Genomic DNA, 21,741 nt, shown 5'->3' with positions numbered 1-21,741 from the left:
TTGGGTTTTTTTGTTTTTTTTTTCATTTCTATTGCAGAGTTCAAAGCTTTTGTGCTAAACATCACGGTGTTGGCATTGTCACCGTGAGATTGTTAGCACTTAGTGTACTTCTGTGTCAAAGTACAACCTCAAATAGTCGATAGCGCTGACTCTTGTTTCACTTTAAAACCCTGAGGCAAAATTAAGGACATCATCTGTGTGCTGACTTGATCCAACCAGGCAAAGAAAGGTTTATGTTTCAGTGGAGGAGAGTGCTTGTCAGTCATCTGTTGATTAGTTATAGACAGATCCAAATTTTGTCTACCCCCACTAGCAATGACCCTAACCTAAGAAAATGCCCACTGACCATTGCCAGACCACAAACTTTAAAGCAAAGTTTGCACACGGGCTGCTCGAGGCTTGAACTATGAGGCAGCGCTTAACTTGTTTTGGAAATCCTACTTCCTCTGGTCAGATGTTATAGCTACACCACCTTAGATTTTACAGTCCTCATGAAATTATGATGACACCACTTCTATAAACTTCACCCCATACTGAGAGACACTGGGATGCAATGGCTATTAAATTCTGCATCACTGAGAGCAGCATGAAGAAAGAAACACGGTTCTTATTGTAACCCGGTTTGCTCCTGTTAAAGAGATTTGGTGCCTCTGTTAAACCAGCATGGTGCTCTCTCTTTTTTTTTTTGCAACAGTCACTTTCCACGCTTTAACTTCATAAAGTCTGTGCACACGGCTTTACTGAAATGACCCTTGGTATGAAGTAATAGGATTATTTTATTCCTTGGAGTCTTCTGTTAATACGAGACCAGGGATTTCCCTTTTGGCTCCACGTTTGACCTGAAAGCAATGCAATCAAAGTGAACTCATTTACCCCTTTCTCAGCTATTTAAACACCAAACACACTTGATCCTAACGTTGGCCTTAAATCCCATTGGTCACAGGAGATTTGACATGAACGTTTGTGTCGGGAGATTGGTTGCAACTTCATTTCCATTTGTGGATTTCCTGCTGAGACGCCTTGAGACCCCACAATGCTTGTTGAGGTTTCCCATCAGACAGGAAGCAGCAAGAGTATGAAGGGGTGTAGGAGTCACGAGTAGATAACTAGTGCACATGATTAACACATGCTTTGTATTTATCATGCTGCTCCCTTATTGTAATTTTAATGTTCCGTGCAGTAAGGGTCACGGGCGGCCTGTGCTCGCACTCCATCTGTTTAGTCTGCATTTGTGTATGTTTCAATTTAATTACCGGAGGTCTTTTGAGGCCATTTTGACCCGACTCATCATCGTCTTTGCATTTTTCATGTTGAGATTGAAGTGTGTCTTCATACAACACTACCTCCTCTCTATTTTACTGGCTTTGTTATCTGCCAAGTTTGATTAAATTTCTCTGTATATTGTGTTTTTCTAGCCTTTATTTTGCCATCGTTTCTGCTGTGTTCAGTGTCAGCAGGGTCAGTAGAGCAGGGAACCACAGCCTGTCCCGCTGTCTGTGATTGGTGGATGCCCTAATGGGAGTCGATAGAAATGGAACGTGGCCGCTGCTGCTCTGTGGTTGGTCCTTTCCTCTTCCATGGTGGTGTTGAAGGTTGAGGCGGATGTGCAGGTCAGAGGTCTCCCCTTTCTTCACCCCAGTCTGAATAAGTCAAACTGTAATAGCTCCTGGGGGACGCTCCGTCCAAAGGAGGTGAAGGAGTAGGTAGATCTCACTGATCACTGATGCACTGCCCCTGTTTTTCAGCAGCATTCAAAACACAGAAGCAGCAGAGCTCTCTTTTTTCCATGTTCAGGGGAGGGCTTTTGTTTGTTTGGGGAGGGGATTAGTGTTTTCATTTGAGGAAAGGGTTAGCATTTCAAACCATGGAGTGGTGTCTGCTTGCGTTAGCCGTTGTTTTGAAAACTGAGCCTGAGCATTTCCTTTAAAGCGTGGACTCAAATCATCTTTGACTTTGCTTTGCTGAAGTAGATACTTAGAAAACAGAAACAGAAAAGAGTTTTACACTAGATCTCCATGATCCAGACCATAAACTTCCTTTTTCCAGCAGTACATGTATAGTTTATCCTAAAATTAAGTTTTCCAGTGTGTTTTCAATCATTTGCGGTGCAAACTGAGGGCGGGAGAGATATTTTTGATGTGGCCTGATACGGCAGTGGAGCTCTTGTTTAGGTTGTAATCATTACCCAAACCTCATTAGGGTGCAATGAGCCACTCACTGTTATTAACGGTAATCGACCTCAGCTTTGGAACACTCTGTAAAAATGTCTGGCTGCTAAATATGATTTTGTTTTACAGTGTTCTATTATCACTCTAAATGAAAAACATTCATCATTTTTACAGCTGCTCACTCAGAGTCGAAGAAAGTGAAATTATTTTGGGGTTCCACTCAAAGTCTCACAAAAAAAAAAGGCATTCGTGGGTTGTAAGGTCTCAGTACAACAGCACGCTAAACCACTTCATTAGACATCACTTTATGATCCAGACCACATTTTTGAGTGCTGCACATGATTATTATTTTTTTGCTTCACTGAACAGCAGAATGAGTTGACACTTATTGTTTCAAAGACCCTGTAAAGTGTGCACTTATTGCAGTCCACCTCAGTGACCTCCCTTTATTTTCACAGAAGGAACTAGACTTTTATTTTATGTGTGTTTGCACACATGTCTGTTAAAACAGTTAAATGGAGCAATATGTTTTAGAGCCAGTAGATACCAATTCCAGTCATCATCAGAGTTGGTTAGTTAATGAATGGCATTCACCTGACGGTTCAAGTCTGAAGTATTTCTGAGGTATTTCCATGAAGACTGCAGGGCTACAGTAATGTGCATAGACTGTATAGCAAGAGTGACAATCTAACATTAAATATGCACAGATGTTTGCTAATATTTGCTAGATAATTTGCTTTCAGTTATGTGTAAGAAGCACAGGATTTTGACACTAAAAGTGAGATTTAACCAGGTTGAAGTTTCTAAAATACTCTGTTAAAGGGGAACATTTGAGTTGAATTTGGCTGAATATTTAAAGAGTCTGGATGAATTCATAAACACATTTTCCAACAAGAAAATGTGCCCCAAGTGAGCCATACAGATCAGATAAAAAACATTGTTGGGACAGTGTCGGGAAATTGAACTCCCTGAGTGAAATGGGGAGGTTTAAAGGGACATTTAAAGGCTGAAGAGCTAAAAACAGTTGTTTTTTTTACTTCCCAGGTATGCAAAAGAGAATTTATTTCTAAATTATTTTTTTTGCACTCATCTCAAGCTCAACCTGGTGATTTTAAGAGGATAACAGTGAGCGGGAGGAAGGTGAATGGTGGTGGGAGAAATAACATAATGGGAATTTTACTTTAAAAATGGAGTTATGCTCATTGTTTGGGGTAAACTTACTAAACGATGAAATTGGATAGAGATCAGTTAAAGTTAACCTAACTGGTTACCTGCATCTAAAGCACCAATGGGTTATGTCCCGGCTTAGTGTTTATTTTTTACAGCATTTTTACAATATTAAATAAAATTTATTTTTTAATATTAATTAAGATTTTTCTCTAATCTTAATAAAATGCCCTGAGTTACCATAAGATAACTTTAAAAACATAAATATTATGACACAATTATACCACATTGACAGTTAAGTTTTACAGACACATTTAAAACATTTATTTCCTTTATGTAAAAAGATATACAAACATACAACTACAAAATGTATTAGCTAATGCAAAGTTGTTTCTGCTAAAATTCCTAGGAGGCAGGGTTGCATCCAAACTAAGAAAATTTTGGTATCTGTTTTTTTGCTGCATTAAATGAAGTAGGATTTCTTTTTTTAAACAAATATGACTTGAATGTTATGAATCTTGACACATGACCCCGACATTTCCACACAACAACCATAATCCTCTTCACATGTTGAACCAGGACTACACATGGTTGTTGTAAAACGCACTGTGGGAATGAAGTGGTATTATTTTATAGTGCTTTGCATCCTTCATATATGAATCCACCAGAGAAATTCATTGTATCTTGCATGGAATCACTTAAACTCTCAGCGGCATTTAGAGACTGATTATAGTCACATGGGAGCTGTGATGTCTACGGCAGTCCATTTAGCTCCATTACTCACTCTCTTTAGCTCCAGTATTTGGGCTCATTTGGCAAGGGTACTGATTTATGCAAACACCCAAGCCCTGCTGGTCTTTTCACATGAACCCCCTACTGAATACGAGTCCCCACTGAACCACAAAATATTTTTCTGTAAATAAATATTGGGACATAAATAATATTTGTAGAGCTGGGCAGCAAGCTGTTCAAGGAAGCCGCTCCTTCACTTGAGCATCGCATCCCTCAGCAGTCTTCTTCCACCGAGGGAGATCTCAGAGGTGATTGTGAAATGATTGTTCACACTGTTACAGATCGAATACCAGAAAGTTCCCCCCTGTCAGTGATCTCCCTGGCCTTTAAAATGTGCCCCACTGTCTGACGGCTTGGGGTAAATTACCGCCTGACAGGGCCGCTCTTTGTTGTATTAGAGTCTGGAGCGCGAGGGCTCACTCTGTCAACCTGTCACAGCAGGAGATTCTTGTCGCTGACACTCAATACGTTGTGGAAATGCTCACATAGTACACCCAAACAAGCGTCCTGCTTCCACCGGGATGTTCAGCGTTCAGGAGGGGGGGGGATCAAAGCGGAGGCTAAAGATCGCTGACACATTTCGCTTTTCCCTGACATCTTCTTTGACTCAACAGTTCCAACAAAAAAAACAATGGTGTGAAAACTGAGGTGAACCCTCACATGGGAGGAGAAAGGGAGGAAGAAAGAGGAGAGAGAGAAAAAAAATCGGAAAGAATTTCCATCAATATAACAAGGGCTTGCAAGGTAAATACAAACCACTTGTTATAACAGGAACTTGAAATTTATAGCTTGTAGTATTTTGTCCTTAGCCCCTTGCTTGGTTTCAAAATAGTGCCGCCATAATTATCTGCAGATGGAAATGGATGCAGCTGGTCTGTCAAAGTCTAAAGGCCTTTCTCTCAGAGCGGGAGATCATCCAGCTGATGAACTGCTTTTCCTTCGCTAATATGTTAGTCGCCCTCAGATTTTATCTGTCTGTTACAAGATAGTCACAGTGGACCTCCCCGATCAGCTTCTGCCTCAGACTCCTTTTGTATTTTCTCCTCTGAGATGTGCAGATCTGAAATATGATAAATTGAGCTGTTATGGATTTGCTTGGAATTTGTGATTTCATAAAGCATTATATAACTGTGATTTACATACTTGTGTGACACAAGAGGTTGCATGAAGGGTACAGATTTTTAATAGCAGGAATGGCCTTACTTGTGTCTGTATCAGGTGTATGAAGTTTATTTGATCCCTTTGATTATTATAAAATATTGCAGACACCTGAGCTTTTGCATCCTGTCAGTCCTGTCTGTATGACGGTTGTTTCTGACAGACATTTGGCATATGTGGCAACAAAATGTGCTAGGTTTGGAGGCTGAGCCAGAAGGTATTTAGCTTAGCTCAACTTAGCTCAGTGTAAAGACCGAAAGCAAGGTGAAGCAACTTGGCTAGCACTTTGTCTATTTAAAAAATCCCGTCAACTTGAGCTTTCCAGACAACCACTAAAGGCTCCATTAAGTCTCTGTGTCCGGTTATTCCTTGCTTATTACCAAGGAATAATTACGCCCTTTACATTGCATATAACCTTGTCTAATCTATGCATAGATATATGTTTAAATTGTCATTTTTATATTTATTTTTGTGCACAGATTAGACAAGATATGTGTTAAAACGTGGTTCATGTAAGGTGCTTGAATGTTGAGGGAAAAAATATAGGTATTTGAATAACCTGAAAGCAAACTTAATTCAGTTACTCTAAATAAGCCTTTACGATATCCGGCCCAACATCGTAGTTTATTTTTATTTCGCTTCACTCGTAAAATCCCGGCAAAAACAGTAGGTCTGTGTTGGCATGGCAAAACTTAACATGACCTAAATCAATGAGCCTGTTTTTCACCGTGATTTGTTTCCTCTCTCCCCAGCAGTGCTCCAATGTAATAGCTCAGCTGAAAACTGAAAGTGAATAGGCAGGACGACATCGCTCGCAGAGTTTAGTGTTGAGAGTTTCTATGGTTGCATTAAATCTGGTCCTCTAAAACTTCTCTGTACTGATACTTTTCAAAGCACAAAAAACCCTGTGCTTTATAGTAGTATAAGCACCATAGCTCTGATGCAATTCAAATGTTTTGTTGAGGATTTCATATAATTATGTCTAAAACACTGAGGACATATATTATCTCTGTTTAATAAAAAAAAAATCTATATTTTTAAAAATTATTTCCTTTGAATGAGGTCTTTGGAAATGCAAGAATAGTGCTTAAAATAGTAATGGAAAGCCGTTGAATTTCCTTTTATAATGTCTGTATGAACCTGTAATCGGTGCACTTTAGAGGTACTGGTAGGCTTATTTTTGAACTTGGGAGAGAGTCAGGCTAGCTGTTCCCCTCTACCCTCAGTCTTAATGCTGAGCTTAACTAATTGTCTCTGGGCCCCGGCTCCAAATGTAAGGCCATAGACCTGAGAGTTGTGTTAATCTTCCCATCTTACTCTGGATAAGACAGTGCAGAAGGATATTTCCAAAAATGTCAAACTATTCCTTCCAGATCCGACATGCAATACCCAGTCGCACAAGCAGGTTTACTTGAGCTTTATTTGTCTTCACAGTAACACTGCTTCCGTTATGTCTTGCGTACCCACAGTCGTGCCCAATAGCACAAAGGTCGAGGATGAAGAGAAAAAGTTCCGCGACTGTGCCGACCTCTACCAGGCCGGCTTCCATAAGAACGGAGTCTACACCATCCAGATCAACCCGCAGGAGACCAAAAAGGTGAGAAGCCTGAACATTTTACAGCCATCGGCGTTCTGTAATATGAAAATGTCTGCCTTTTCATCACTTTTCAGTCCCTTTTTCTAGTGGGTGTACAGGGAGTAGGATACTGAAAGCTGAAAATAAACTTGGCAGCTTTGTGAGTGCAGACGTTTAGCGGGGAGGGAGTGAGGTGTGAAACAGGACACTGCGATGGTGACAAATGTACACAAGTGTGTGTGTGGATGTGTGTGTTCATAACCTCTACACTATGAGTACATACTCTTGATTGATGGGAGTGATGATTTAATAAATTAGGAGGTCGTCAGAAGGTTTGCACCTGTAGATTTCTGTTCCTCAAACTCAGGCTTGGTGCTGCTGGGATTAAAGGATGGAAGGAAATATAATGTATAATGTTGAGAGCTAGCATAGCTAATTACAGGGCCCCCATGGTCATGAAATTCCAGGAAAATTTACTAAATTTAAAAAACGAAACAGGCCTGGAAATGGTGTGGTGTTAACAGACTGTTTTGGAGAAGTTTGGGAATTAACTGATTTTGGCTCTTGCTTAAAATATGTTTAGAAAATCCATTATATTATAGAATTATATTATTTTATGTTGTTCTTTTTATAAAAAACAATATAAAGAATACCTGTCCCTTGGGGTTATTGTCATTTCCAACCCACTACAAAATGCGAGTGAGTTTTTTTGTTTTCTTGGTTTTTTTTTATCCAGAACTGATAAAGCAGGTGATCACAGTAATAGTTATGTGACAGGAGATCATTTGCTTGGAGGACAGTTGGCTCCATGGATAGAACTTAAATATGAAGAGATCAAGGTAGATTTTTGTTAAATTAAAAACGTGTTTATTTGCTGTAATCTCTAAACAATTTGTGTTTCCTTTAAAATGACAAATCATAAAAAGAACATCATTTAAATAGTGTATTTGGTGTTTATTTAATGCTAATGTTAAAACAGACATTAGCATCAAAGGTGTCATGATGTATTTTTTTTCATCATTTTTATTTAATTTATTTAATCATTCCGTCACTTTGGGGTTTTTTATGCAAAAATTGTATCAATACATTTCTCTAAATATGAGTTAGATTTCCCCTTAAATTTTCCAGCCCAAAATGAACCATAAGTAAAGAATCGTCCGTATATTGTATTAGATTGTATTAGCAAAACATATTTAGATTATAGCTTGAGTTCAAGTAGTGTTTGAATGTGTGTGCCTTTTTGTGTGTGAATAATATGAATGATGAGCTCGTCTTGGGGAAAACGGTTCTGTCAGGGGTACTTCCTTAATTATACCCAGACTGCGTTCATGTGTGTTCAGCTGTGTGGGCTGGCTGAGGTGAGAGACCTTCTCTGCTCCACCCTGGACTCTCCTCAAAACAGAGAGCAACACTGCAGATAGACCATGCCTTATCAGCTTACACACATCGAGGTCTAAGGTTAAGGGCCACATTACACCCAGGACCTCCACTTTGATCGTGCAGAAACGCGGCCGCCTGATGAGGAACATCTCCGGGGAGTTGGTGAGGGATAAAGAGATGTTGATTAAGTTTGAGGAGGACACAGATATGTCGCATTCCCGGCGATGATTCATCATGAAAGCTGGGAAAAGGAGTGTCCGAGACCAAATAATTGTCCAAATGACCCTTCATTGTTTGTTAATGCCGCTGAGAGTTATATTGAATGTTGAATTCATCAGCTTGTCGGATAAATTGCTTCTTCTGAATCCCGAAAAAATGTACAAAGACCTGTGGGTGCTATCATTGTTCCATTACCTTCATGCATGTGTTTTTCCCACCCTTTCCATGGTGTAGGTGTATTGCAACATGGAAACAGCCGGTGGCGGATGGACGGTCATCCAGCGCAGAGAAGACGGCAGTGTGGACTTCCAGAGAACGTGGAAGGACTACAAGATGGTGAGACAAGACAAATATAAACACACAGACACTCTCCCGGCATGCAGACACTCATTCATATCCATTAAAATGAAGATGAAAATGGTTGCTCTTTAAACACAAGACGAGTGAGTGAGCACACAGAAAGGGACGCTCATCCATATCAATCAATAATAAATTACGAAACTGCGCGATGAGCAAAACATCCTGCTTTAAAAATACACTTCTGCAGGGGGATTATGATAAATAGCGTGCACTTTTTGGCCTTGAATGAGCATGCTGAAAACTAGGCTGCATCCACCGATCCAGATGTCATTCCTCCTCAGCAATGGCTCCCCCGTCGCTTTTGTATTAGCAATATTGTCTAGGGTGTCCGAGACTTGTTGCACTCCTCAGCCGAGGCTCCAGTGAAGCATGCTGTTATTCTTCCTCCTATCCGACAGGAAATTATTACCGAACTCTGCAAACAACACATTTGTTTAGTCTCTACAGCGCTGTGCCAGGTGTTTCATCTGTTTGTCATCAAGGAGAAATCTATGCATATGCGCGTTAAGGGTGTTAACATTTCAGAACCTACACTGTGTTTAGATGGTGAATTTGATTTATTATTGCTGGCTGTTGCATTGCTTGTGTTTGCTCTGTCAGTCACCTGTGTATACCTTCCACTCGCTGTCAAGTTTATTGTCCAATGGACTATGTTCATTCTATTCCCTGTAATCTGCTTAGTTATTCAGTTTAATTATTTCCCCTGTCTCCGCTTCTGTTGATGTACAATTTATCAGTCAGTGGGAAAGGGGAAGACTTTGCAGAACATTATAAACCAGAGAGCTTCCAAGTTAGATCAAATAAAAGTGCTTAAAGGTCCAGTGTGTAGGATTTAGGGGAATATATTGGCAGGCTTGGAATATATTATAATAAGTATGTTTTCTTAGTTTTAAATCACCTGAAAATAAGAATCATTGAGGTTTTGCAACCTTAGATTGAACCGAATGAACTGTATATGTATACTGGAATTGGGTCCTGGACCATGTTGATCGCCATGTTGCACCACCAAGTTTCTACAGTAGCCCAGAACAGACGAAGTAAACACTGGCTCTAGGATTTGGAGGTTTTCATTTTCACATTTGCCGCCACAATTAGCAGCTGCTCTGGGATGAAAGCATAGCAAAAACACAGAGTTTTTTTTTTTTTATCGCAAAAGTACTTAATCCAGTGTTTTTACCCGATTTAAATCACCAGGTCCATTTGTTTTAGAGGAGGAGAGACCTCTGTGAATAATTTTTAGTAAAAACCTCCTGAACGTCTGGATCTTAAGTAATCAGAGAAAAAATGAGTTGGCACAGATTGGCAGGTGCTGGGCTAGCAGCCCATCTTCAACATGCCAAATAGCATTGGAGAAACACTGATTTGTAACGTGATGGTGTTGTTACTCGTTTTAACTACCAAGTCTGATTGTTTTGGAGTGGAAAAGACATCTGTGAATAATTCGGTCCCAGTACCGTCTGAGTAATGAACACGGAAGATGTTTCAACTGGCTGCAATCTATGACCCTAGATGTAGATGCTACTAGACCCTCCTTAATCTCACACACTGCTCCTTTAACTGGGTCTGAACACTGGCAAGAGGTTTTAATGGTAAAAAAGAAAGCAGAGTGACAATAAAAGAAAAAAGCTGGACAAAGGAAAAGAAAAAAAGAAGATAAGCTGAGGCCTAAAAAGTAGCCACCAACGAGACAGACGTGGAAACCCTCCAGCTTTGAACAGGTGTCACAGAGAACATGGAGTTCATTACAGTACACGAGGGCACGCTCATGGACCTTGGCCGACATTTACAGTGCTGATCTAACAGCTTAGTATTACTGTTCCTCTCCTTGAAAAGTCTGGAGGTGATCGATGGCGTTTTATGATGTTATTAATTTTCTCATTCTTGGTCTCCAGAGACTTGTGCTCACAGATTTAATGTACATGGAGGATTTGTAAATCTTTCAGTAACAACTGACATGTCATTTCTTTGTGGGACCATGGAGAGAATTTTGGCAACGCGGATAAAGTGCACATGTTAAAATGTGATCTTATGACCATCTCATGTTTGTAATTACATTACTAGGAGACCGCATATCACAGGAGACCCTGCAAATTATATTTACAGCTCACTCTTTCATCTTATCAGTATGTGGATATGGTACTTGTAAAGCGGTGGTTCCCAACTGTTGTTTTAAAAGTACCCCATGGAAAATGGAAAACTCAACTAGTTCCAGTAAGTTAACAATATCAGTAAGCTGTCTGTCAACCTGAGCTAGTTTAAAATGACGTGTTAATCCTAAATGTAATGAACAATAGTGTAAACATTCATCTTCTGTAACTCTGGAGCCCTTCACACGCCAGGGGTTTTCTGTTGTTGTCTGTTTTTTTTTTTTAAATGCGATTGATTCACAGGTCAATATATTCTCTCAATCTTCTGTTTTTGTCCTGAGTGCTTTCACACAAAATGCAACAATTAGTGGCAAAAAGCAGCATAATTTTTCCCTAGGAGCAAATTTGTTTGTTTGTTTGTTTTTTCAGAGCTATTGCACTGAAATTAAACACACCAGCCCATGTCATCCTGCCTAATCTTATGGGGATTATAAAACATTGAACAACTTAGTGCGAGTAACTTGATTGGTAAAGAAACATTCAGTTAGTGTTGATATATTGTGCAGCATCACTGGGACTTTGAGCTATGCATCACTCTGCTCTCCACAGGTGTTCTGGACTGTTAATTATGTTAATCTGCCTTCATCAATGGTCTTTGAAACAGACTTTGCGCTGCAGAGATGAACATATTTCCACAAATAACATATGAGCTAACCAGAGGGAACTTAAATTCTCTGAGCGTTTTGATAAAGAGAAATTCAATAATATAGCTCACAGTAGCTTCGGCTAAACAATTAAACTCGGACAGACTGCCAGACGCCGCTCTGGGTCAATAGGACTTTGGTAGTTCTTGCGAAAAAAAGAAGTATCCCATCTTGTAAATCTCTTTGCATCAAAACCTTGTTATGAACAAGTGTTCAAGTGTGTTGCAGATCTTGCAAATTTGCATCGTTGTGAGTATGGATAGTTTTGATGTGAAATTTTTGCAGGCAAGTCTTTAGTCATCAAGCTGTGGCATTAAAAGGCCTCTAGAAGTATGGAGGCAAATGTAACCAACGCAAACTAGACATTAATGATTCAAATGTATGTAAACAATATTGCAACAGTATTCAATTCTATGTAAGTAAAATTGTCAAATAACAATTCAGTTTATAGTCCATTCATAAGAAAATGAGGACTGGTGCTGATGAAAGGCACCTATGAGCTCATCTTACACAGCTGTGAGTGTACGTCATACACAAACGTTGAAAACCGGCGGTATAGATTGGACTTGCTCTGTAACTCTAGTTTATCTTTGCAACAGTTTCTGAGATTTACAGCGCTTAATGTTTACAATTACTTTTTTCCCCGACAAAGTGATTTTAGCAAGTGTAACTGAAATGCAAACCATGCGCTCAGTCCAACAATATGACTAACCATCTCCGCATCTCTCCTGAGCTGAGTGATGTGGATCAGGTTTGCGTGTGAAGGATCACGAAAGAACCGGAACTACATAAAGGAAAACTGTCAACAGTGCTCGACTCCAAGCCTTTTCTCCAGCCAGGCTTCTTGAGATAAACCGCGGTCACAGTAGGAGGCATTGGACCGAGCTGAAAGAAAGAGTCAGAGGGGAAAATCTCATCAGGAGTGAGATCAATTCTAGAGAAAAAAGGAGAGAAAGCGGTAATGGGCCCCAGTCACTTTCTCTTCCACCCACTCGGCAGGACATGCCTAAGGCTCAAGGAATGCCCCATATTTACTTTCCCTCCTTCCCATTCCTCATCACCACACACACGCTCAGCACAAACACAGACTTCTCCCTGACTTTGTCTCCCTAGCCCACTCCAGCCCACCCCCCTCTTTCCCGAACTTTAATGGAGCGGTCCAGACTATCCTGTCAGAGCTGTAATGTCATCCTGCTTCGTGATATTCCCCCTCTGCAATCCTTCTGCTCTCGCTGCTGTCAGAAGCACTTTGCCTGTGACCGGGAGCCACTCTGATCAAATACGAACTTTCTCAGTTGTTTGAAGGAGTGTCCCGTGCATGCAGTGTATATTTTGGGAGAGAAGTCTTTAAGTAATAATGAGTTTAGCATGTGTGACTTGAGTAGAAGACAGAAATGGAAAAAGGGGTGTGTCTATTTCAGCTGGTACCAATTTAGGCACTTTTATAGGTAGGGAAGTCTGTCCACGAAGAGGATGACGCCAAAAGCAAGCTTTAAAAACCTGCATTAAAAGCTTGATTTTACAATGTGAGTAATATGTGTGGATTTTTCACTGAAGTCTGGAGAAATGGAAAAGAATGCTACGACTAAAAAAAATCTATTTGTGCAGCGCAGAACATTTCTGCTGGTGAATAAACACTCACATTATTATCAGGAACCGTTTGTTCTGATTGACGAAAAATAAATCAATAAATAAATGTGAAAATTCTTTCCCATCCATTCCACAATCCTCTAGTGTTGAGATGTTATCACTCTAGGAAAAGAGGCAGATAGCAATAATTATTTTATGATTTACAAAAAGGATTTTCAGTACTATTTCTGCACTGATTATTGTGTTTCTCTTCTGTCGTTGCAGGGTTTTGGGAGCCTGTCTGCAGAGCACTGGTGGGGGAACGAGTATGTTTACCAGCTGACCAGCCAGAGGCAGTATGCCCTGCGTGTGGAGCTGACAGACTGGGACAGACACCAGGCCTTCTCGCTATATGACCGCTTTCAAATCGGCAGTGAGAAACAAAACTACAGGTAAGGCTGCTCATATTTCTCCAAGTAGACTTTCAGGCCAAGGAACACACAGACAGAAAGATTTGTCTGTCTTCGCTGAAGCTTTTAACAGTGGCTGGTTAGACTGGATTTTTTGGTGGATTTGAACTCATATTTGCACCACATGTTAAAGTGATACAGACTTCAAGCTGAAATATTTATTACTAGATGAGTTTAAAAATAGCTGACCTTGCATTTTTTCAGTGCTGTGTGCGCATTTTTTGTGGCATCCTCTTAGATGCATGTTGTTTACAGTCTGGTTCCTGGTTGCTATCTTTTAAAAAATGTCCCAACTAACATTGGGTTCAAAACTTTGCACTTTTAAGGGCACTGACTAAATTACATTGGTACCATTCATAGACTGTATAAATAATGTACATAGCTACTTTGACATCACCCATTGGTTTGTGGATTGCCATTTTTAAGCCTCGAGTTCAGCATTTTGGCCATCTTAGTGTTTTTGGAGCCAGAGGTGACCAGAGGTTAGAGCTGTGGAGAAGTAAGGGATCGATCTGACTCACAGACTGTAGAACCAGTAGTGACGACTCTCAAACAGGCTGTCACAAAAGCGGCCCCGTCCTCAAATATAGAGTTGGGCATTTTAACATGGGGGTCTCTGAGGATTTACTCTGTTTAGGAGCCAGCCATAAGTGACCAGTTGATGAAGAGCAGTTTTTGGCTCTCTTGCATTGACTTTGTTTTTCAGCCTCAGAGGTTGCCGCTTGGTACTGCTGAGTACCATTTCACATAAAATCCATCTGTGCCAAATTTTTGGTATTCAAGAGCACATCAAATTCAAATCAAATTCATAAACAAGTTCAAGCATGAGGTGCAAGCACCCAGAAGCCACAGCACTGAGCAGACACTCATATATACACACACACACACACACAAATTAGGGCTGAGCAACATGGCTTTTAAATAATATGATATTTAAAATCGCAATGCACAATATTTATCTCAATATTTCAAATCTCCACTAAAGTACGGTAAACTACTAAAATGCAAAATCATGAAAGGCACTACAGTTACAAATAAAGTAGCTACTGCCATAAAATAAAACTACATAAACTACTTTTGAATAAAATACTGTTATAATGTTAAATAAACTAAAGTATAAAGTTAAATAAAGTACTGTTATAGTTGAGTTAAATAAAGTATTGTTGTAATTAAATAAATCAACGCGGAACGAAGCGGTGCTTTTATTTTGAAGTCTCGTCTCAGGTGTTGATGTTTTTGCATTGTAATCGTGTTAGCATTATGTTGATAGTTTCAGTGCACTGGTGTGGCTTAGTACAGCCTCACAGAGCTGCTAGGATAACTAATGTCTACACCGCCTGCCTGGTGAAAGCAGCAGAAGCTTCAGTCGTCTGTCGGTGTCTACTACACAAGATGTGTTGAGACGTGGTGTTGAAGGTCAGGCAGGTTTTGGCACAGCACAGCAACAGATAGTTTCATCCACATGGTGTGCATGAAATGCAAGCCATTATGCAGCCTGTCTAGACAGCTGTATTGATCAAAATAGAATTGTGTTTGTTCCATCAGATGTGCGTGAGATTGACGAAAATTGCTGCTGAAATGCCTACTGTGTAGACTTTAACTTTGTCTTGCCCTGAACACTGCACATCAGAAGATTGTGAAACTCTTCAGATTACGTCACTAATAGAGGAACAAAGTCATATAAGGAAATAAGACTTCAATGGGAGGACAAAATGTACAGAAGTGTTAACATTATAAACATGGCTAGTAACAGTGAGCTCTCCAGACACCTCAATCATGTAGAACCTGTTATGTAAGTCTGTGGTGAGGATTTTCTCATCACAAATTCCTTCCAAACCAAAGCTAACGCTTGTCATCGTCTTCTCATTACGAACTTTCCTTTGATTGACGCTTTGTCCTTGTGTGTTGCGGGGGCGAAGGTTTCTGTTTTCTTTTGAGGGGGTTAATGATAACAGGACTCAAACTATGGCAGATGCTTGGCGCTGTCAGATGTGGAAAACTACTGCAAATTCCACAGAGTTCCAAGCAATCGCTGGCTTCAGAGGAGAAGGTCTGACATCTCCAATTCTGCAGTTTTCGCTGGAAGGCTGGTTTTCTCTGATAAGAGGTCCCTTTAGTTGCGAAATGCGCTTAGCTTTGAATGACGAAATAAGAAATTAGATTCTGTGGCTTGAAAGCCTTTACCTCGACCATTCCAGCCCTTGCACCCAAGAGTTTCCCTACAACAGGGGGCCGTTAGGCTTGTTGCCATATCAAATTTACAGAATTGTCCAGCGATGACAGGGGTTTCACTTTCTGAGGTTTCCGTCCTGAGGCACTTGTACCTGGAGTGGGCTTTGTGGTTCTCTCTCAGGAATGGGGAAATGGATTTCAATAAAGCTGAAGAGATCAGGTTGTTTTTTTGTTTTGAATTTAACACACAGTTGAGTTCGTCTCTTGTTACTGTACATTTAGTCTTTATTTCTGGCTGTGGGGTGAATGTACAGGCACTGACTTCAGGCTTGTGTAGAGATGGAGATCCAAACACGCTTCTATCGAGGACCCGGTTCTGCTTTTTTCAAAACCCAAAAATCAATAACGTTTGAGCTTATAAATACTGCTACCGAGTCCTGTGGGTCCTGTCATGTAAGATTACATCTTGAGTCAAGTCACGTCATGGTCTTTGGGTAAAAGAAAACTCCTTCAGCTCTGTCAGCTGCTGCTCCTGTGGCATAGCAGGCAAAGTCTTCATCTTCATCCACTCAAAGCCAAATTTTGTAGCAAGTCCCGTCAGTTAAAAATTGTAATCCAATGTTGAAATCAGAGTTGAAATCGACAGGATAAGAGCTTGTTAGCTAAATAAATGAGATTCCATAACGATTCGTTGTGATGCGTGATGTGCCGGCTGAGTAAAATGACTATTGCACAGGAAAATAAAAGTCATCATGACGTGTTCAAATGTAACATCAAGAAAAAAAAAATAAGGTTTTGACGAGAAACTTGAATGATTTAGTTTGGATGAGAAATTTATTTTCCTAAAAATATAAAAGAAACTGTCAAACCAGTTCTGTTAAAAAAAATTTTGCCTCGCCTCTCCACCAAATAATATAAAATTATTGATAGTGGTATAAGGATTCGGACTGTTAAGGAGTCTCAGTTATGGTATCAATATCAATAAAAATGAACTATATTTTTGTAAAATATGCAATTTATTTTGAAGTACAGTGAGTTTTTGGCACACGTTTTATTTTGAAGTGCTGTTTCTGTTTATTCTTGCATTTATTCAATAATCCGAAAATGTAATTGCCCACAAATGTGCAAATGTGCCTCCTTGTCTATTCTATTTCTTATTTATTTGTGTTCTTAGCCAACATGTTGTTTAGGTTTTGTGAAATATAATTGAAGTTGTGGTAATTTATAATGTGTGGACCTCGATCTAACGACTAAGGAGAAATCTGGATTACTTTACTGTATCTATCACACATATTTATATATACTTTTATATCATCCTGTCCTGTATTTTACACATATTTTTAAAATCCAACACTCGACCTTTTGTTCCCTTGAATTAAGGAAACAATAATTGTTTGTGTCCCTCTGCGGCAGCTAAAGGGCATCCCCCGGCCAATCCAGCCTGTTTTAAATGCAGGGTAAATACAGTCCAATCAACACACTAATCTCTAAAAATAGATTTGTTCTTGGAAAAAATAGTTGTGGTATGATAATCACACAATGCTCCTTGAAACATAAGCCAAAGCAAACCAGATGGCTGAGCCCAAAACAAATTGTGTTTTGCCACGTTTTATGATTTGGCACATACCCGCTTTAAATGTCAAACAATCTGCAGCAAGTTCTCTGAATTACATTTCTTGCTCTGAAACATAAGAGATAGTTGTAAGTGATATGGCCGGTCTTTTAGTTGGTTTTGGAAGATTTTCTGTCATCTGTGGTGGTTTCCTGGAACACAGTCTGCATCAGCGCGAGGCAGGCAAACATTTGTAAAGACCTCATTTGGTATCGTAAATCTGCCTCTCACTCTCTACGTCTCACACACACACACACAGGCTGAAAGAACAAAAGCGCATAAACGAGGCCACGAACAGACAAGCACCACCTGCAAATCAGGTAGAATAATTAAATAGTCCAACAATGCTCACAACTCACCATTTATATTAAGCATTTCCAGGAAATGTTTGCCTTGCTGCCAGCTTCTTGATTTTATCTGTGCATTGTATGTACTGTGAAACTGAAATGACTCAACTTGCAGAGAGTGAGGGCGGTGTGCAATTATTCCTTTGTGAAATATGGAGTCCTAATCCTTGATAAATGAAGTCATGTAGAAGGAATAAATGTCATATTTATTACCAGCACTCTAAATGCTTGGATCCACCATTCGCCTTCATTCAGTTATTTGATTTTTGGTACTTTTGTCCAGCAATAAAAAAATGCCATTAATTTGCTTGACGTTCACAATGTAATCCCTGTGCGATCTAATCTGTGACATTTCATTTATTGTCATCCAATGTGTTTCCTCCATCTCGTCCTCTGCTTAAACTCTAAAGCATCTTAAAAGTCCTCCTCCTTCCTCCTAACTATTTTCACCTCAGGAGCTCACTTAAGATGCTTTGTCTAGAATTTTTATCTTGACCAGGGACCCAAATATTTGTCTATTCTGGTATTCGTTAATGGGGTGGGTATTCAGTTTTCAGTTTAGGCGTTGGGATATCTTTTTTTTTTCTCTCTCTTCAGAGGATAAATTGTGAATATTGGATAAAGACTTGTGAATACAGCCCCAGGTCAGAGAAAACTGGAATTTTGACGTTGGCTTCATAAAATTGGATGCTTTTCACAATGTTGTAACATTATATAGGCCACACATATAATGTATTAATAGAGAAAATAAATTGGAGATTAATGGATACATTTCAAACATTGTTGGCTTTACTTTAAAGTTTGCCAAAAACCCACTTATGCACATCTGATTCCAGGACCTGGACTTTTATTCTTTAATCCATTTCATGCACAACATGCATTTGTCTTTCAGAACTTACAGGACAAAATGCTCTTAAAAGTAGAGTATTAGAGCAGGAGCAGATCAAGGGCCTACAGCAATGCAAAAGCAGCCAAATAAAAGAGGAACTCTACACTGACTACATCTGCACAGTGTAAGCTGACATCAGTGATGTTGTTTTAATGTAGAACGAACAGACCTTGTGGACAACACTTTGAGGGGTAAATTTGGGTTGACCAGATCTTCAAAGTTCCCACTGAACCACAGCCTCATAATATTGTGAAATGAGCTCCTATTGTTATTTCTTCATTGTGACTGGGGTCACCATAATTGCAGGGGTTACTGTCTTTATAAACAACAGAAAAATAGCCCCCCATCATCGTAGCTAATTTGGTTGCAGAAAAGAAAATAATGACATCAAATATAATTTGATGACCTGCAAATACTGTTGTAATGATCGCCATCAGATCAACACATTCACTTAATCACCCTCATTAATCAATGCTTCTTTGCTGCAGAAATGGGATTTCTGCTACACATCGATATAAAGATGAGAGATTGTTGTAAATTAAACTTGTATGACAGAAAGTTAAAAAAAACTGTTTATTAGCGAAAATACAGATGAATCGATGAACAAAATATTGCTGAGTCAGAGGGAAGATTGTGGCACAGAATGAAGAAAAGTACTATGTACACAGTACTGAATCATGAAACAAGAAAAGACAGATTAACAAACTGAACTGAGTGAAACACAATGCCAGCTTAGATAAACAGTCTCAGACAGATAAACAGTAATTACTGACAAAGGTCTTGAAGTCACAGGGGAGTTTTCTGATTCAGAGGTGGCTTTAAAAATTTTCCATTATGCAATTTTTTGACAGAAGATTTGCAGATAAGTAGGGGTGCAGACCACAGATTAACTCATGATATTGTCATGATATGTTGCCCATGATAACAATTCTGCTTCTTGTCTGTGAAAATCATCTACAATACATCATGATGTCTGTGTAACTGAAGAAGAAAAAAATACCACTTAAAAGGCATTTAAAAAAAACAGTGATTATGTATGTATTCGGTGCATTGTGGCATCAGTTTCACAGAATTTGGCCAAAATGGCAGGGGAATCCAATAAGAGTGCCTGCATGTTTTGATAAAAATATTTATATTTGGCACCAATGTATCTACAATGTATTGCAAAAGGAAGCCATAGAATATATTCCCATATTGATACTTTGGCACACCACTATAAATACAAAGGATTAAAATGCAGTTATGTACATTGTAATTACTGCTAGAAACAAACCTAAAATTGGCACATAAGGAGTGAAGGAAACAAAACTTCGTGCTGTGCATTAAGAGAAAGTTGTCATTTTTCTTTGCCTTATTAAACAGAATTAGCAAGAAGAAAACAGTATCATCTGCATAAAGACGTTTTTGACAATCCCTGACAAAAAGACAATCATTGCTATGAAACAGCAAAGAAAACTGAAAATACTTTGGACACTCAAAGTAAGTGCAAGTAAACTTCCTGAATGTTGGCTAGCCTCCAGTGGGTTACTTACTGGAACTGGACCACAGGCCATCTTAAGAGCTACAGAATAAATGTGGGTAATCATGTTTTAGTAGTAGAGCTGGTCATAGAGGAGAAGGAAAACTTCAGTGGCATTAAGCAAAATTGCTCTTCTAAATTATGTTTATAGTTATATCATGATTTGAGTTTTCCCTGAAAGAAGACATCAGTCCTGTTGTTCAGGTTTAAAAAGAAAAAACATAAGATTTCTGTCTCGTGAAAAAAAGTGAGAAACATTAATTAAAACGTTGAATATTTTATGCTCCCATACAAGATTACCTGGTGAAGGCAGATATATGGGATCATACTAAATTCATTAGAAAAATTGTAGTTAGGTTGATTATTATCAATCAGGCACACAAAGAATCAAAAGCTGGTATGTTATTTTATATATTTTATATTTTATAAGATATTAATGAAATATATATAATTTTAACTAAATCTTTTTTTGTGATGTGAGATACTATATCCAACCTATTTTGGAAGAAGACTGAAACCTTAAACAAATATCTTATATTTTCCATTAACTTTCTACAAAATACATAACATGTAACATTTTGTTAAGATAATGTTTCTAGAAATCCTCTGCTTAACTGTGGATACTTATTTCCAGGACTGAAAATTTAAAGTTTTATGCGCATACTTTAGAGGAGTGGATGTGGGTTCAGTGAATGTCTGAGTGTAGTTAATGCACCTTAAAACACTAAATGTGCCTGGTAAATGTGCCTGGGAAGATGTAGTGAAGTACCTTGGGCACCAAAGAGAACTTCATTTCCAAAGCTGTCTGAGGTACACATTCACAGAAGTGGAATATATGGACAGACACAAGTTGAGGTTAACATGGAAAAATGTTTTGTACGTACCTTCAAAGCACCCCAGCTGGAAGAAAAGACTTATATGTTTATTTTTGAACGGACCATTAGATCTTTATTCAATATCCTTCGCTGTTCGGACAGCCAAGTTCTTAAATCCAGTGATTTCTCCATATGGTAATGGACCGATTTCCCTCGTGGAATCAGATAGATCTCATTTAGTTGTTTTTCATGTGAGGATTTAGGAAAGGAATTGGCAGAGATTTGGGTTCCAAAACATGGTGACTCCTCTATTTTCCAAGACTCACACTGAGATAATCTTATGTATCTCAAGTTATGTCTTGAACTTGATCCCTGGAAGCTTCAGGTTCCACAGTTTCCAATGATACAGAGATGAAATATCAAAGCTATGAGCTGCAAAACTTGTGTAGGACAGAAAGAAGGATCAGCAGCAGAACTTGTCCGAAATGAACGATCTGTGGTGTATTCAGTGTTGATCTGAAATAGAAGTTGTAAAGTTTGCTCTGTTTTAATGAAGATGGATCTGTTTACTAAAATTGATATGGATTAAATCATATCAGCTGCTGAACTAACATACCAACAGATCCACGACAGCTAAAAAAAACTGCTGAGATCCTCACTAAGCCGCAGCATTTTGCGTTGCTATTGACTTTGATCAAGAGTCCACTGGCACAGACGCTAAGCAGTGTACTGCTGTA

General features: G+C 39.1%; 1 protein-coding gene across 1 annotated transcript in view; it reads left to right on the top strand.

Annotated features, from left to right (window-relative positions):
* The window catches only part of angpt1 (angiopoietin 1), a 67,254-nt gene that overhangs the window by 28,906 nt on the left and 16,607 nt on the right, over positions 1-21,741 (top strand). Inside the window, exons 5-7 of the mRNA XM_042506777.2 lie at positions 6,755-6,882; positions 8,695-8,796; positions 13,466-13,632. Coding sequence (XP_042362711.1) covers positions 6,755-6,882; positions 8,695-8,796; positions 13,466-13,632 — 397 coding nt within the window. The remainder of the gene's footprint in view (positions 1-6,754; positions 6,883-8,694; positions 8,797-13,465; positions 13,633-21,741) is intronic.

The sequence above is a fragment of the Plectropomus leopardus genome, chromosome 17 (assembly GCF_026936395.1).
Source record: "Plectropomus leopardus strain MGB_pleo_1.0 chromosome 17, ASM2693639v1, whole genome shotgun sequence".
NCBI classification, from domain to species: Eukaryota; Metazoa; Chordata; class Actinopteri; order Perciformes; family Serranidae; genus Plectropomus; species Plectropomus leopardus.
This window is presented reverse-complemented; position numbering and strand designations above follow the sequence as displayed.